This window comes from Macrotis lagotis, chromosome 6 (assembly GCF_037893015.1).
Source record: "Macrotis lagotis isolate mMagLag1 chromosome 6, bilby.v1.9.chrom.fasta, whole genome shotgun sequence".
Taxonomy (NCBI): domain Eukaryota; kingdom Metazoa; phylum Chordata; class Mammalia; order Peramelemorphia; family Peramelidae; genus Macrotis; species Macrotis lagotis.
In genome coordinates this window covers 1719134-1736614 of record NC_133663.1, presented here as the reverse complement: position 1 = coordinate 1736614, position 17481 = coordinate 1719134, and the positions used below count along the sequence as shown (strand labels likewise).

At 52.4% G+C, this 17481-nt stretch overlaps 1 protein-coding gene across 2 annotated transcripts in view; it reads right to left on the bottom strand.

The window, feature by feature from the left end:
- The window catches only part of ZZEF1 (zinc finger ZZ-type and EF-hand domain containing 1), a 54095-nt gene that overhangs the window by 31782 nt on the left and 4832 nt on the right, over positions 1 to 17481 (bottom strand). The window contains exons 3-18 of one of the 2 annotated variants that reach the window (XM_074190550.1): positions 16357 to 16551; positions 15116 to 15287; positions 13647 to 13846; positions 13089 to 13299; positions 11886 to 12002; positions 11075 to 11253; positions 10183 to 10281; positions 7373 to 7464; positions 6556 to 6704; positions 4306 to 4417; positions 3701 to 3913; positions 3456 to 3556; positions 3167 to 3348; positions 2748 to 2881; positions 752 to 822; positions 293 to 407 (exon numbers count right to left, since the gene is read on the bottom strand). In XM_074190550.1, coding sequence (XP_074046651.1) covers positions 293 to 407; positions 752 to 822; positions 2748 to 2881; positions 3167 to 3348; positions 3456 to 3556; positions 3701 to 3913; positions 4306 to 4417; positions 6556 to 6704; positions 7373 to 7464; positions 10183 to 10281; positions 11075 to 11253; positions 11886 to 12002; positions 13089 to 13299; positions 13647 to 13846; positions 15116 to 15287; positions 16357 to 16551 — 2342 coding nt within the window. The remainder of the gene's footprint in view (positions 1 to 292; positions 408 to 751; positions 823 to 2747; positions 2882 to 3166; positions 3349 to 3455; positions 3557 to 3700; positions 3914 to 4305; positions 4418 to 6555; positions 6705 to 7372; positions 7465 to 10182; positions 10282 to 11074; positions 11254 to 11885; positions 12003 to 13088; positions 13300 to 13646; positions 13847 to 15115; positions 15288 to 16356; positions 16552 to 17481) is intronic. The other variant, XM_074190551.1, reaches the window with a different exon arrangement.

Sequence of the window (17481 nt, the reverse complement as noted above, 5' to 3'; positions counted from 1 at the left end):
GAAGGGTAGACTAAGGAAGAGCTCTACAGATTCCACTAGAGTCACACAGGAGTGGAAGGCGTGAGAGAGTGAACGTGCCAGGAATTTATGCAGGGTCCCCAGAGAAGCCCCCGACAGCCAGGTCCATCCCCATCTCTTTGGAGCCATGAGCCAACAGAAACCCTTACGTCTTTTCAAGAGTTCCTCTCCTGATCATTGGACCATCTCCACCAGGTATAAAGGAATCCCAGTCAGTAACCTAGGCCTATAGCTGACCAAACCACCCCTGGGGAGAAGCCTGGCTAGCAGTTACCTCCCGGGCAGCCGCTGCCTGCAGCATGTCCATGACGGCCAGCACTTCCTGCACATCCAGCCCCTCAGAGCCTCCCTTCTCGGGGAGCAGCAGCAGACCCCCAGGGTCACGGCCACTGTAACAACACAAGCAGCCCCATGAGCAAGGGTCTGTACCCTTGGGGTCAGAAAAAGGCAGGTGTGCGTCTCTGCAGCATCCCCGGGGCAGCTAGGCAGGAGCCCTCCCCCCAGCCCTGAGCAAGTGATGTTGGGTGGGGGGGAGGGGTCTGGCCCTCTGCATTGAACTCCTTCCACTTGGGGGACCTCAATGGGGCCAGCGGGGGCCAAAGTCATTGAGCCTTGGGCCCTCTCTGCTGCCATCTTCCTTCTCCTACCTGGTTTGTACCACCCGCTGCCCTCCTTGTGGCCCTGGCCCCTGTGGACAAGACTTGGTCCAGGGTAGGCCTCTGAGAACACTTACCTGAAATAAGTGCACAACGACCTGAAGGTGAGGTGCGCAGACATTTTCTGCTCGGGCTCAGTGATGTTCTTCTAGGAAACAAAAAGGGGCCCTTTCAGGCAGAGGCTGTACCAAGAAGCTCTGCAGTGATTCTAAGGGGCCATGACAAGGCCGTCGACAGGAGCTAAATGCTGCCTGGGATCTGCCCAACAGGGAGTATCATGGGAGAGGCCCCTGGCCCAGGGCCCCCAAAAGAGATGTTGCCAGGGCCTGAGGGCAAAAGTAGACTGTCCATGGAGAGCCAAGGCTCTAGTGCCCAAGGGCATCCTCATACCACACTCTGCCACTGCCAAGTGTTCATTACAGTCTGCCCCACAACCTCATACAAGGCAACTCTGCACACATCACTAATACATACGGACTCTCACCATCACACACACACACACACACACCACCCACATTCACATGTGCCCACACCCCCCCATGCTCACCCCCCCCACATGCATACACCATGCAAATACACACACACACATACTCACACCACTCACACAGGTCACTGGCCCACATGGTCATGCCAAGGGAGCCAGCTGCACCCTCCTCCAAGGGTCACTCCAGGTGCTTTCCCTCAGGTTTTTCTGCCTGAGTTCAGAAAGCCCTTGGCCCGGGTACTCTCAGGCACCCAAGTTGGCTCCAGCTTAGAAAAACAAGGGTAAAATCTCTTTAGTGTCTGAGGCAGTCCTGTCCTGGGCAGGCAGGAGAAGCTGCAGCAGCACAGGGAACACGAAGCATATGATCAGACATAGGGCCGGCAGGCAGCTTGGGAAGACAAGGTGAACTGGAGACAGGGACTTCTAGATCATGTGGGCAAAGAGAGGGGCTGATGAGACCATGCTCCACAGACTAGGAGGCTGGACACTCAAACACAATCAGCAGAGAGGGACAACAATCCCTAACTTGATGCCCAAGGCACCTCTTTGGACTCTTTGCTTCCCACACCACAGATTACCAAAGGCAAAAGGGGGAGGGAGAGCAGGCCAGGGCAGGGCAGGGCCCCACATCCGTCTTACTGGAGCCAGCTCAGATGGGAAAATGAGGCTAGCCAATCTACTTGGAGATCCTGCCTCCGCCAAAGGAGAGGGAGTTAGAAAGTGGGAGACCAGGACAGGAGAGAAAAAGACTGAAATCACCAGTGATTTCAGGAGGAAGAGAACATAAACCACCAGGGAGACACCAATCACAGGACTAGCTCGGAGCTGTCCGGCTGTCTCAGCAGAAGGGCTATGAGACAAGGGGTTCCCAGGAGAGCAGGAGTGACCCAAAAAGGGCTGACTGAAGCCCAAAGAGCAGAGAGACAAGGCTTGCTGGGGCCTGGAAGAGAGCGCCACCTCTGCTCCATTTCGAGAACTGTGGGAAGAATACCCCGGCATTCTAAACTTCTCAGAGGAAGACAAGGTTTTCTAAAACACCCCAGAGCAAGAAAGAACACAGGTGCTGAGCCAAGGAGACTCCCCCAGAAGAGGATTCTGAAACAACATGGGCAAAGAGTGAGGAGAGACTGTGGCGAAGGGAACAATGTGGCCAGGAGTCCAGATCCAATTTAAGGCCAGGAAGGCCAGGGAAACTTCCTATGATGAACCCAGTGAAGCCCCAGGGCCTGCGGGGCTTTGACTGAAGCAGCTGCTGCCCCGGGTGCTCACTTATCTAGGTCCTTGACCACTCAGACCCCACAATAGAAGAAAGAATGGGCCGAGGCCATGCACTCTGTGATGGTTCTGGGCCAGACTGAGGAGATCGTTTGGGGTCTCAGGAAAAAGTACAAGAGAGATCTGCCAGACACAGAACTGACAACCAATGGCATGGACACAGAACCAAAAAGTACAGGTTCCTCACGCTCCCCCCACCCCATCCCCCTGGGAAGAGAGAGAGAGAGAGAGTCTGTCCAAGGAGGACTGAAAAACCCATCCAATGCACTGTCCCCAACACTCCAGGGCTCCTAGCCACAGCACAGTCTACTCACCATCATGGCAAACAGATGACGACGCCGGGTGTGGCCATCAGGGAAGAAGACAGCAGCTCCCTGGAGAAGCGTGTTCTTTACCTCTGCCTGGAGTCTTTTCATTGGCTCAGAGTCATCCCCTGCCTGGTCCACCACTAACAGAAACCAAGGCAGGAAGGAGGTGGGTGCATGACCAGACCAGGGGTTGATGCTGTGGGTGGAAGGTGTGGGTCCTTGGCCCTTGGACATCTGTGTCCCCCTGGGGCACCAAGAGCACCAAAGGCTGATGGCCCTCAGAGAGTATGCAACATCTGTCTTTGACCACAGGGCTCCCAGGAAGGCCCCTCTGGCTTGTCTGGGAGAGGAAGAAGATCCTTTGGGGGCCCGTTAACACTGAGGTCAAAGAAGCAATCCCTCCCTCACCCCTTGCTCACAGCTACCTTGGCAAAGGTGCACATACAACTCCTCTGGAGCGGCTGGAACGCCACAGTCACTCTGAGGCCTCAGGTTGGATGGAGAGGCCTGACCCGCCAGGGACTGGGGATCAGCTGTAAGCTCAGACAGGCAGCTCTGGAGAAGCTTCAGCAGCACGGTCCGCGCCAGGATACACTCTTCTCTCGGCCTACGGAGAACAATGGCATGTCCAATGGCCTGGGGCTGAAAGCTGTGTGAGCATCTCCTGGTCCCTGCATTCTGTAGAGCAGCAAGGCTCCCAGTACCCCGACTCACCTGGCCTCCAATCTGCTGTAGAAGACCCAGAAGAGCTGCAGGTTGAGGCCAGATGTGTCTAGCAGTGGCTTATGCTTGAACCCACTTTCTCTCTGTTGTGCCTTGTGTTTTGTAAAGATGAGGAAACAGACACAGTTAAATAGTTAGAAGCAGAAGGCTGCTCCATGGGAAAGGAAGTGAGGGACCCAGAGCTTCCTACTCCCCCACCAGCCTAGTGCAGGGTGGCTGGGCCCAGTTTGCCATACCAGGTCCTGAGCTAGCTGTTGGACAAAGGAGAGGGTCTTCAAGAGCACAGTCATGCCACAGATGCGGTCAGCTTCAGGGTCACAGGAGGAGCAGACTGAGTTCGGGCCCAGCTCCATGCCAGCAGGACGAAGATAGCCATACATGCTCAGGCCTTGGACCCCCAGGCGCTCGGCTGTATCCCGCCGCGTGCATAAGAACTTGACCATCAGATACTAGAAGGGAGGCCGGAAGTGGCTTTGAGAAAGATGCCACAGCCAGGGAGATCCAGAGGGCCCCCCCAACTCTTCTCCCACAAGTTCACCCAAACTCTCTACACCCCAAAAATAAAGGGGCAAAAAGGCCTGCCTGCCTGGGTGGGAGATCTGAATACAGTTCCCTTTACAAGAGAAAGCTCTTGTTCCCATAGCCTTGGGCCTTAGACAGAGGCTCTGAGAGCATGACCCCTCCCACAGCTAAAGACCCTCCCTTCTCATAGTTCTGCTTCTGCAAGACTTGTGACCCCACTCGATAAAAAAGACTCCCCATTGTAAAACTTAAGGTGGGCCCTTGTTTGGACTCTCTTCCAGGGTGTGCCCAGGTTGTGCCAGCTGTGTGCAGGTCTGACCTTGGCAACCCGGCAGCACTGCATCTTCACATCCACTTCATCCCAGTCCTCCTCAGCTTCAAACCAGCCAGCAGGTTCGTCCTCCCCGAGGTCTGCAGAGGAGCTGCCCATCCTAGGAAAGCCACAGAAACCATTAGACACCCACAGAGGCTCAAGCATGGAAGTGTGTAACTGGGCCAAAGGACAAGGTGTTGACCACTGGACTCCTTCTGAGGGGCTATTCAAGAATGCAACTGGGTCCTGTGCCAAGACTTGGAGGGAACCCCTTCCCATTTAAATAAGAACCACTGTACCCACCCCCATAGTGGGTAGTGATGGTGTTCCAGACCCAGAGAGGCTAAGGAGCTATCCCCAGGCTCCATCCACCCTGTGCCAGCAGGACCCAATTGGTCCCAGGTCCCTTCCACCACTGAGTACAGTCAGGGTTCTGTCTTAGTATCACCTGTATCCACCAACATGCACCATGGCATGTCTGTGGCAAGTGGGACAGGAAGCCCCTGGGTTGCCCTTGACTCCAAGAGAGTGGGGCTTGTCAGCATAAAGCTCAACATCATTTAAAGGGAAGCAGTAACTCCAAACGACCCCCCCAAAAAGGTAGCTTCAATCAAGGGGACACGGATGCCATCATAGGCCATCCCATTGCTAAGTTCACACACCATCCACCAAAGTCACAAGGACACGCCCCTAATGGGGGCTGGAATGACCCGGGGACCAATAATACTGGACCCTGAAGAGAAGGCTGTAGTCAGAAGTTAAAAAGGCACAGGGACCAACTCTGTCATGACCTTTGAAGGGCGGCATGGCCTAACTTCCCTCAGTCTCAGATTCTCATCTGTAAAATGGGACTCCTCCAAGATTGTCGTGAGCATCCATAATGATGTCAAATGGAAAAACCTCAGCCAATCTTGGAACAGGACAGAAAAGCCAATTACAAAAAATTGAGCTACAATCTCTCTCAGTAACATGGGAGGCCAAAATTTTCTGGAGGAAGATGAGGGGACAAAATGGTGAGAGGAAATCCCTCCACTAAGGAGATTAGAGCTAGGAACTTGGGAGAGCACCTGACAGAACTGGGTCTGGAGGCTAGAAGAGTCAAGATCATGCCAACATGCATGGAGGGAGGCCAATGAAGACCAATAAGGAGAGCAGTCCCCAAGTGGACATGGGTGCCTCAAAGGGGGGCCCATGGTGGGCATGAGGGCTACAAAGTCCAGTGGTTCTAAGACATCAATCAGTAAGGTGCTTAAGCCAGAAAGGCCAAAGCCCATCCCTGCCTTCAAGAAGTTCTTATCCTATCTCAGAGGGATTAGAAAAGGACAATGATCATTGGAACAGGTCAGAAAGGACTGGAGGGAACCGACCAAAGGGCTCCAGGAGTCAGGATCTTTCTCTTGGGACAAGAAGGAAGGAGAGATGGATGGGGATGCTCGGTAGGCCGGGGTCCTGAAGAAAAGTCCTTCTCTGAGAGGCTTTCCCAGGGCAGAGCTGCTATCTGCAGTTCACAAGGATAGGGTCACTCTAAAACAGACCAAAGACTTTCCCAGATGCACATACCCCTCCATTTTACAGACGGAGAAGGAAACAGAGGTGTTAAATATCCAATGGCTTGCCACAGTCAGTGCCCAAGCTCACCAGAGTTGAGGACAAGGCCCACAGACATAGCTGGATTCAAGGTCCAGAGCCCAGCCCCACACCTAGACTGTCTCAGGCCATGCTTGGCATCTCCCAAGGGACACAGAGATCCAAGGCAGACACAGCAGAAAGTTAAGGACAAACAGGATTCTTAAAACCCAAGAGGGGAGCACGCGGGAGCAGAACTCCTTCTCCATTGCCTGGTCAAGCCCAAAGGAATGGACCTGCAGCAGCTCTGCCTCCTAGTCCTGTTATTCAAGAAACAAACTGGGCCATCTCCAATCACATGTAAAGAAGAGACCCTAAAGAGGAACCTAGAGGAAAGAAAGGGTGAAAGCAAGGGGAGGGCAAGTGGAAGCAAGGGTCCAGAACAGACCCTCCCTATGAAACTCATCTTCATTGAAGTCTAGAATATCAAAATGACCCTGTAGCACATTAACAGAGGGGAAGGACAGTACGCCCAGTCCTCCCCTAGCTGACTCAGATGGTGGCCCAGGAGGGCCCAGCTGAGCATATGGAAGAACTCACAAATCCTACAAAGCCTGGGGCCCAAGAGCCAACACAAAGAAATGGCAACATTTCCTAAGGAATGATGCGAGATCATCACGGTTTCCTTACCTGCTTTTTAAAAACTGCCTGAACTCATGCAGCCTCCATGTGTCATATTTCTCAAACCTTTGAAAGTGCTCCTCTGCATGGAATTTTTCTGAGGAAGAATTATAAGCAAACACCAGCCCACACTGTGCGCCAATACCTCCTCGCCGAACCTGGAAAGGGAGAGTGATGGAGGCAAATTGAAAGAGGAGAAAAAGCCCAGCTTTGGTTTGCAGTTTTACTATTTTGAAAGAACTTCTGAAGCAAAACTAAAAATGGTATACTTCAAAGCAGTTGGATTCTCCTTCCAGTTTCCTGCATGGCTTCTTGTGAGCCAGGCACCCTGCTAAGTAAGGCCCCAGAATGAAGCCATGCTCTCCAGTAGGACCTTACACTCTAGCTGCCCAGAGTGCAGATTCTAGGCTCCAAGCCTTTCCTGGTGGGGTGACGAGGGCTCAACAAGATGGTGTTTTCAAAAAATGATGTCAATCACTGTACACCAGAATGAGGAAGGCAAACACTGTTCCCTTTATGTCAAGGAAAATTGTCGTGAATGCTGTAGGGACCCCTCCCCACCAGCACCACCAGCCTTCCCCAACCACACAAGCAATCTGAGCAGATACTGGAACCCTTGACAAGAGAGATGTCTCCTGTCTGGCTGGGGTTCAGGTGGCACCATGAGGCAGATGGACAGAAGTCATGGCCACTGAGCCAGTGCTCCTCAGAAAAATGCACAGCCCATGACAAAGAGGACCACAGAGCTCCCTCCCAAAGACAGCTTAAGATATATTTAGGAATCCCTTTTGACCCAGGTGCAGGGCCCATCTCCAGGAGAAACTACCTTGATCCTTAGCTGGGTGACCTGGAAGGCTGCATCTGTGCCCGTGGAGAAAACGACACTTGCCCTGGTCTTGCCCGTCTCTGTGAGAAAACCTGACAAGAAAATCCCCTTGAGTGCTCAGTACCCAGAGTGGCTCCAAGCTGGAGAACACTGGGTAGCAGAGTCTAATGGCTCCAGGGAGGGTGAGGCTACCCCATACTGCCACCCACCTGCAAGGACCCAGTGCTCAGTGAGTGAGGATGTGGTTGCTGTTGCCCTCAAGCACCCACTCTTCAGGCTGAGCAGAACCATCCTAGTCCCTTCTACCTAGGACAGCCAGGTTGTCTCTTCTCCAGGTTCTTTCAAATAACTCTCTGGATCCCCACCTGTCTAATGTTCCTGATTCAAAGACTCAATTGGGGGTTAACAGAGCAGGAAGGTCAGAGGTAAAGGCCTAGCACTGAGGGCCTTGTGTCAATCCAAGGTCACCCAGTGTACCCAAGGTGAATCCACCTACATCATCGCTACAGGGGTCCACCATGACCACAGGATTCTCTTTACATTATAAATGATAGCAACTGGATTTGATGGTCCTGTATTCACATTCAGGGATGCTGGTCCTTTTAATGGTGACAAATAGCATCAAGAAAAAAGTTGTTCCATTAGATACTTATATAATCAATTCTCTGTCCATCAATTGGCCAATGACCAGGAAATCTTCCCCCCTAGAGATTTCTGAAAACTAGAGGTGCTGCTGGGGATGGCCAGTGGCTGAAAAAGAGACTTCCACCAACTCCCCCCTCCCCAACAGCTTCTAGCTAGTCTTCAGTGATGGGAGCAGAAAACAGTGCACACTTTGATCTGTATCCTTTTCTGATGAATTTGGTGGCTACTATGTCATATGGAAGAAGTAATCCATGAAGCAGCAGGACCAAGGATTCACCTTTTAGGCCTTCCTTGAGTCTTCTCCCTCCAGGAGAAACAGTAACAGCTCCTTCAACCTGGTCTTTCCGTTCAGTCAATTCTCTTCCTTATGTCCCACACGATCATCTGCACATTCTCTTAAAGATGTATTTTTAAGTCAGATCCAGACTAAATATTAAGTGCTTTGGTAGTTTCACAAACTGAGGTAGGAGGAGTAGCATCCAAAAAACAGAATTGTTGCTGTTATTCTTATATTTAAGACCTTTGACTTGAGATACGTAATGAAAACCTGAGGGGGGAGTTTGTCTTAAAAATTTTTGGCCAGGGGGCAGCTAGGTGGTTCAGTGGATAAAGCACTGGCTCTGGAGTTCAAATCTGGCCTCAGATACTTAATAATTACCTAGTTGTATGACCTTGGGCAAGTCACTTAACCCTACAGCCTTGCAAAAAAAAATTTTGGTCAATAAATTTCCAGAAATATGCCAATGAGTCAATATTGCCTGCATCTCCCAATAATGCTCTGCTGATGACAAAACTAAGATCTACAGACCATAAAAAGGGAAAAAATATTGATAGATGCTCTTTTGGTGGTGGCAAAGAATTGAAAATTGAGAGGATGCCCTTTAATTGGGGAATGGCTAAACAAGTTGTGATGGAATATTACTGTTTTGCAAGAAATCATGAGGGAAAAGTGTCAGAAAAACCTGGAAAGACTTGAAACCGATGCAAAGGGAAGGGAGCAGAACCAGGAGAACAATGTATAAAGGAACAGCAACATTGTGTCAATCATCATGTAGACTAGACAGGAATAACAACATTGTATCGATCATCATGTAGCTAGGAATAGCAACATTGTATCAATCATCAGCCACGGCCTCCTCTCGGCAGCTCAGTGATCCAAGATGTGGAAAAAATGACACAGAGTGGAAGGAGCAGAAACAGGAGAACAATGTCCACAGGAACAGCAACATTGTAACAATAATGTTTTTTGTTTTTTCCTTCTTGTAATTTCCCCCTTTTTGTTCTGATTCTTCTTTCATAGTGTGATTAATATAGAAATATATATCGGATTGGTTGCTGCCATGGGGAAGGGAGAGGGAAGGGAGGGTGGTAGAAAAAGGCAGAACTCAAAGATTACAAAAAAAATAAATATTGAAAACTAGCTTTACTTGTAATTAGAAAAAAAAATGTAAACAAAAAAAGACTAACTTTTCTACAACCTGAATTCAAAGGAGGCCACCGATGTCCTGGATATCACCTCAGTAACAAACTTAAAAACAGGTAAAGTGAGCTCTCAGGGACCCCAAACCCAAATGACCCCAGAGGAATCAGACCCTGAGTTAGGAAATCATCGGACAATCAGCCTCCCTAGCAGGGCAAGGTGTGGGCTTCTTTGGTCATTGGTGAGGCAGCTCTTGTTCTGGACAAGGCTGAACTGGGCAAGTGCTCTCTGACCCTGGCCCAAGCATTTGTCCAGTTCTCAGCCTCTGTGCAAGTCTCTTGGGAGAAGAAATGGGCTTGAGGTGGAGCTCCTAGGAGCAAGGCCGTCGAGCTCTGAACCCAGCCCTGGAAGGCTGGACGAGGGTCCTAGCCCCTATCCTCCTCAGACCCCTGCTGTGCCTCCAGGTTCAGCTCTGGCAGGTCACAGCTAGAGGAGGGGTCATCTCTGTGGAGGGAGTCACAGATGAGGGGGTCAAGGAGAGTTGCCCCATCCCAGTCTGGGTACAACCAGAGACAGACATCCATATCCAGGGTGCTCCCTCTAATTCTTCAATTTAGTTGTCTTGTAAAGGGTCAATGAGGGCTCCCCATCCATTAAAGGTCCTCATAAATGACTTCTCAAAGAACTCAAAGGAGAAAGGGAGGTCAGTTTGGAATGGGGGACAGCGCACACCTTCACTACTCACCATCTCCAGTCCACGACTCAGTCAGGAGGTTTTCCGGGCCCGACTTCTCTCCCTTCCCTTTGACATCACATGCCTGCAGAGTCGGCTGCAGAATCCTACCTGACCAAGCAAAGAGAATCTGGTCACCTCTACCGGGACATGGGGCAGCCTGCCAACCACAACAACAATTGGTCTCTTTCCCCTTCCAACCCCTAGTCCTGGTGAAACAGACCTTTCCTGTGGAGCTTCAAAGTTATCTTGGACTGGGAAAATGTATCCTGTATCCCTCAGTCTTTCTGTGGGTTCTGCCCCTCTAAATTTTGGCTAGAGTCTTAATTTGTTGGCTTTTGGAGTTTTGGGGGGAAAGAGTTCTTGAGAAATGCTGCCTTCACGCCATCTTGGCTCTGCCTCCTTTCTTTCCCCTTTCAACCATGGGGGAAGAACCAAGTTCCCCAAAGGCTATGGGCAAGAAGCAAACTTCCAGAGGTCTTCAATCCACATATGTGCAAAGATGGGGGGCCACCGAGAGGCCAGTCAGAAGCCCTGAGGCTCCCCACTCTTCCCCAGGCTACAGACAACTTGGCCTGGATTCACTGGCATTCAGAGCACCAATAAAAGATCAATCCTACTCTTGGTGAGGAGTGAGTCTCCAGGACAAGAGCTCATGACTGTCCTGTGAGGACCGCAGATGGGGCAGAGCAGAAAATTCTTTGGCCCAGCTCCCACCCCCCAGGACAGGGAAGACAGCCCTCACAGACTGGCCTGGCTCTCCTGCCCAGGCCTACTCTGTTCTCAGAGGGTCCGAATGACCCTTATGAAATGGTTCCCTGCCCACAGAGCAGGTGACGTTGGGGGCACCCTCCCGGCAGAGGGCCCATTCCCAAGAACAGAGGCTCCCAGTCAGAATATTTACCATATTTATAAAGCAGATTCTGTCGAACGGTGGCCATCGAAGAAATCAGAGCCGAGGCTTGGTAGGAGGTGTCCAAGTGGTCAGTGATGGCACATAGAGAGCTGAGTACTTTGGCGATACTCCCTCTGGCCAGAGCAAAGGCCAGCAGGGTCAGTTCTACCTCTGGGTTAGCCAAGCAACTGCAAACCAAGAGCAAAGGCATCAGGGCTGCCCCAAAGGGGGGAGGTGGTGCAGAAGGTGACAGAGCAGGCCCCTGGGCCTGTGGTGACCCTTGGCCCATGGGCAGAAGAAACCCAGGACCTCCAGGGGGAGCACCTCAAATCCATCACGAGGACCTCCTTATGGATGACTCTAGGAAGGTTTCCTAGGGTGAGCAAGACTCCGCCCCACTCAGGTATTACAGGCAGGAGGATGCACTGGGCACATGCCCGGAGGCAAGAGATGCTCTCTAGTGTGGGCAGCAGTGGCAAGACCAGGCATCTAGGCTGGAGGAGGGTTGGGGTCACACTGAGGTGGACTCCAGTTCTCTGGGAGAGGGTGCTCACTGTACACATGTGCCAGGCCAGACCAAAAGGCCAGAAATGGCCTCACTCCTGACCATCAGCCCTTGACACCTGAAACCAGGTGAGCAGCATCCCAGGACGCGCCTCTGGGCTGCACTAAGGAGCAGCCAGATCTACTGACAGAGACAGTGTCTGTTGCCAAGCTGGTCCTCCTGCCAACCAAGAGCCCCCCTGACCCCCTATCATGAGGTCAACGGGCACCGACCATCTCGGCCAGAAACTCTGGACAAGCATCTACAAGCACCCACCTGGTTATCCTCACCAGGAAGCCATCCACCTCGCCTAGGACACTGGGAGACAGGAAGCTGGCCCCATCGGTTGAAGCCGGGGAAAGAGAAAGTGGAGGCATATGCTGGAGAGCCTTCCTACATAGAGAAGTAGAATCAGAGACGGGGGGGGGGGGGGGGGGGTGTGTGTCTCACTCAGTCCAGCCTCGTCTTGCTCACAAGCTGCTTGGGGGAAAGGCCTCAGCAGCCTAGAAAGGCTTGCGGGGTGGGGGGAGGAAGCCAGACTGCAACGGAGCAGAGTAGAGCACAATGCTGCCACTGGCTGTGCCAGGAGACACTGCTGCCATATCACTTCTCAGACCTTCTGACCCCAGCACTTGAGAACCAATGGTACTTGTTCAAAAATCCCAGAATCCAATGTGGCCAGCCTACCTCCTTTATCTCCTCAGGGGACCCCACTTCCTGATCTTCAAGCCTATCCCAACCCCTGATCTCTTGGTCTTCTGGCCTTCTACCTCCACGCAACTGCCCACCCAGTGACCTGAGAGCACAGCCCCCATGGTGTCCCCACCCTGTTCCTTCCACTGATCTGAGAAGGGCACAGATTCTTCACCCTCCCTGGACTCGCCTGGTCACCTGTATCCTTCCCAAATGGACACAAGACTCCTGATAGAGCAAGCTTAGGACTCTCAGGGGAGAAGGCATGCCCCAGGGACCCCTCCACCTCTGAATTCAAGGGGCATGCCCATCTTCATAAGCTCAAGTCCACCATGCTCCAGGGTGTTCCCATGAAAGACGGAGAAGTCACAGCCACTCACTGGTTAAAAGGGGCCCCAGGACTGGTGTTTTCTCAGGGCCCACAAAGAAGAGGAGAGATCAAGGAAGAAAAAGGCTTGCTTCTAGCCCCCTTCTGGTCACCTCTTTAGGATTTGGGGAGGGAAGAATCCCCTGCAGCTGCCATATCACAAGATTTCCCCCCCTCTCACCATACACCTCCCTCTACCTCCCTCCATCACTAGAAGACATCCCACAACACTGGCTAGAAGGGGATGCAGAGGACGCCATAGCCGAGCCCCAGCTAGCTGATGCTCCATGTTTGACCTGAGAATAGCTGCCAGCCCCTGGGAACAAGCCCCTTCCTCTTGACAGCATCTTCATTGCCCTCCTAAAGTGCACTAAGTGAAGAGCTACCTGTGATAGATGACCAACCCAGAGGTCACTTACTGAGTATTCTGCAGAATCGTCTGCACAAACACCGGGCTTGTTTCCATGGAGGCCGTAACCAGCGATGTCAGAAGGGACCAGTACCAGATGGCAGATGCATCTGACACTGAGACCCCAACTCTGCGGACCCTCTGGAAGCCCACAGCTCTGAGCCCGTGAATCCGGGTGTCACAACCATCACTGAGGCAGCGTTTCACATTAATCTGGACGTCTGCCAAGGTCAAAAGACAAGGGAAGCTGCTTGGGCAGACACCCACTGCAAGGTCCCATGCTTGGTCTTTGACAAAACCCGATAGACTAAGTGAAGGTGCTTGACGAGTATGGTGTGAGGCCCCGACGAGTGGGGCCCCCAAGCCAGAAAGAGTCAGCCTGGGCATGCTTGATGCTCTTCATGTGATCGTCAGGGTCCCCACCACCCAGTCCTTTGTTGGAACCAGCCAGGAGATGAACAGAAGGGAAGATGGTGAGTATGCATTTGAGAACCAGGCCCCCCAACTCTAAAGAGCATCTTCAGTTGCTCCTGCCTCCACCCCCCCACCTGCAACCCAGTGAACTCACACAGCTGGCTGATGTTTGCATTTTCCAGTAGCGTCACGTAGCCAGTGACATTGCTGGGGATGTGAACATCTCGGACCTCCTGAAGACTGCCTGCACTCCTCCCCACTGCCACTGTGACCTGCTGCGGCATGTAGCTCTGGTCATTGGCTGCCACAGCGATGGACAGGTGCCTGAGAACGACGTCTGGCTTCATCTTCAAGCTGTGAGATGCCAGGTATGTAAAGAGGTGCCAAAACCATCGGGGCTGCCGAGACTGGGTCGCCCCTCCCCCACAACTTTTGGACACACCACAGTCACTGCCATGCTCATGTGATGTTCCCCTTACATGTAGACAATCACACCCTGTGCCCATTCACAGTACAGTGAATACCCAGCCAGCAGTGCCACAATCTGGCAATATGCCGATAACATCTGCGATGCAAGTCTGTGTGACTGTTTGTGTGTTGGGGGGACCAATGAGTATCCCTCAAAAGGCATGGTCTGCAGCCCCCAGGAGGGAGAACAACTGCATCCGCCTACACTGCAGAACTCACTAAAGAAAGACCCTTTCTGGATCGACTCTGGACCTTTTCTGAGAACTGGTAGCATCAATAAATGCATGCTCTGGGACTAGAGAAGGAGGAAGAGGCATGTGGACACACTGGGTTCTGCCCCTGGGCCCACCTGTCTGTCCTCCAGGACTCTAGCACCCACTCCGACTAAAAGGAGTTCAGCTCTGGTAGAGGGTCACAAATGCACCAGGTGCCCTCTGTGGGCCTCAGGAGGAGGATGCTGACCGTGGGTGGACTGCAGCAAAAGGCCATGAGGAGGACCACGGGGGAAGGCCATTGCCTACCCACCTCAGCAGGATCCCATGGTCAGCACCGCCCCCATGCCAGACCCAGACAACTCTAAAGTGTGTGGCTCCACAACTCCAGGATCCATCAGCTCTGAAGACAGACCCATATCCACCAAGAGCATTAAGAAGTTGGGGGGACCAGACAAGACAAGGCTTGGCTGTGGGGACTCATTCCCATCATTATCTGAAAGGCAACTGAGGGGCGGCTAAGTGGTGCAATGGATAGAGCACCAGTCCTGGAGTCAGGAGGACAGGAGTTCAAATCTGACCTCAGACGCTTAATACTTACTTAGCTGTGTGACCTTGGACAAGTCAGTTAGGCCCATTGCCTTGTAAAGAAATCAAAGGAACAAAAAAAGAATACTGAGCTGAGCTAGAGCTGTTTGATGGGACCAGGAAGGCGGATCAGAGTCCAGCATCAGGACAAACCTCCCTAGAATGAAGGGGTGGGCAAACACAGCCCTCCCAACCTGACACTGGCCCCATGGGGTGACCTCAGGGTTCTTGGGAGAGTCAAGGCTAGCAGGCAGTAAAGTGCCTCCTCAGTCTGGGAGGGGGAAAGGGGCGCTCCTCACAGCAAGATCCTCCCCACCCCAGCCTAGTGGCCCTTGCAGGATGTCCTCCTACTCACCGGATCCAATGGGAGCGGGCGCTGCCATCAGACTGCCAGAAGGACGATGTTTCCCCATTGGTCATCTTGTCGATGTCAGCGGAGTTGGACGATGTCTCGATGTATGTATAGCACTTGGCCACGGCCTTGAGCTGGTCAGACTCCTGGCTCCCAACCAGCTCTCCTGGGCCCTCTAAAAAGAAAACCACAGCTCTGGCCATACTGCCAGCCATAGGCCTTTCCCAGGGCAGCCCCCCACCCCCTTCTTCCCTCTGCCACAGCTCTGCTTTGATAGGTGGCCTCAGATCCGGCCCCAATCATCCTTATAGCTTTCTCCCCAAAACTTGGGCTGCCAGGATATATCAAGCCCCACCCTGGCTCCTCCAGAACATCTGGAGTCCCTCACTGCCTCAAGATCACACCAAGCCTGGAGATGGCTAGAGGGCACCACAGTGCAGGAGCTGGCCTGGAGGCAGCCTCCTTCCCTTGGACTCTGGGCCTCTCTCTTGGCCTCCTCTTCACATTCTGCTGGTACTCAGGTTAACTCTGTGCCCATTTCCAAGCCCCTCAACCTGGACAGTCTGCACTCTTGGTCCCAGGCACTTAAGGACTGGCCAAGCCACTGCACCTCAGTTTGCCTCTGTTTTCTGATGCCCAAGTGAAATAAATCTGAGGGTGTACTGGTCATGATCTGAGCCCATCTCTAGGTCCTTCCAACTGGGCCCCATATGTCTGAGAAACATTCCACAGGCCTTACCCAGACCTGCTCAGTAAAGATAAGCCATTGGTGGCCCAAAGGGCCCCAGGATGGAGAGGGGATGCCCATCTGTGCAAGACCCCCCAAGACTCCCCACTGCCCTTGGGTCAGGGCAAGCGCCCCATGACTTCACTCAGGGTTGATATCATTAGTACAGATAAATGAACTCCACCTAAGCTGGCCAGACAACATGAAGACCTCCCAGCCAAGTCCTCCCTGAGGCTGAGGCTGGTCCAGGGGCACGGGGGCCTGCCCACTGCAGCCAAGCTAGCATTTTCCCTATTTTCTAGGTCTCTTTGGATTGCTTTTTCATTTTCTGACTTCTCATCAAATACTTCTTCTTCCTAGGCCCTCTCCCATCAACTTCTAAGTCACCCAACAGTCCCCTTGACCTACATCTCCAACAAGACCCAAGAAACAATGAGTGAGGAGGGACCCACCTGGAAATATGATCTAACCAGTTCTAGACTGGTTTGGGGAAGGGGATAAAGCTCTGAACCCTTACCTTTGTCCTTCTGCACTAGCTGTTCCAGAGACTCTCTCAACACAGATGATCTCATGGCACAAATGGTGTGGTAGTAATCCAAGAGCGGGTAAGGGAGCGCCATGCTGGCGATACGGTTCCGGTGGAGGAATCGCAAGATCATGGAAGAGTGGGTCCCCAGGCTCTCCTTGGATTCAGAGAAGATGTCGATGAAACCTACAGAAAACAAAAGGACAGTCTTTATGGGGCCCCACTCTGTCCCCAAACTGTCTTGAGAGACACCAAGTGGCCAGGGGCCCTCAATAGGAAGTGCACAGGTTGCTGGGTACAGAGCAACCTGGGAAAGTCACTGGACTCTTTTCAGCCAATTTTCTCATCCACAAAATAGTTTCAATAATCCTTCCCTCTATCCCCCTCCCCCAAGACTAGTGTGGGATAATCGACATATGTTGTTGTTCAGTTGTATCTGACATGCTATGTCCCGATTTGGGGTTTTCTTAGCAGAGATATGGGAATGTTTGCCATTTCCTTCTCCAGCTCATTTCACAGATGAGGAAACTGAGGCAAACAGTGAAGTTTCTTGCCCAGGGTCACCCAGCTAGGAAGTGCCTGAAGCTAGATTGTGCAAGAATTCAAGTCTTGCTATCTCCAAGTGCTTTCTCCACTGAGTCCCCCACCCGTCCTATGAACATATGGAGAAATGTGGTCAGAAATAACCCAAAGGAGTTGCTCTTCTCAGAAACCCCTAGCTGGCTGGTTCACTCACTGTCCATCATGGGCCCTAGGGTCATGGGTCAGCACAGTTTCTGGAACCCTATCCTCATCTTCCCCACTACCCTGAGGAATCATGTTTGGCTCAGATTGGATAGGTCATCCTGCCAAAGAGACCACTGGCAATATGCCTTCAAAGGTCATATTTCATGAGCCAGACAGAGCCCTGACCTCTATGCATAGCTGATCCATAGCCTGGGAGGAGCCCTGGAAGAAGGCACGAACTCCTTTGCCCCCCTCCTCCTCAGGGGCCCCAAGGTTACGAGCCCTCACGCTCATCCCTCCTGGAGCAGGGATGCAGTGGCAGAAACCATGTACTAGCACACCTCCTTGAGTGAAGTTGTGCTCTGGGAGGTAAGACTGGGACTTGGCCAG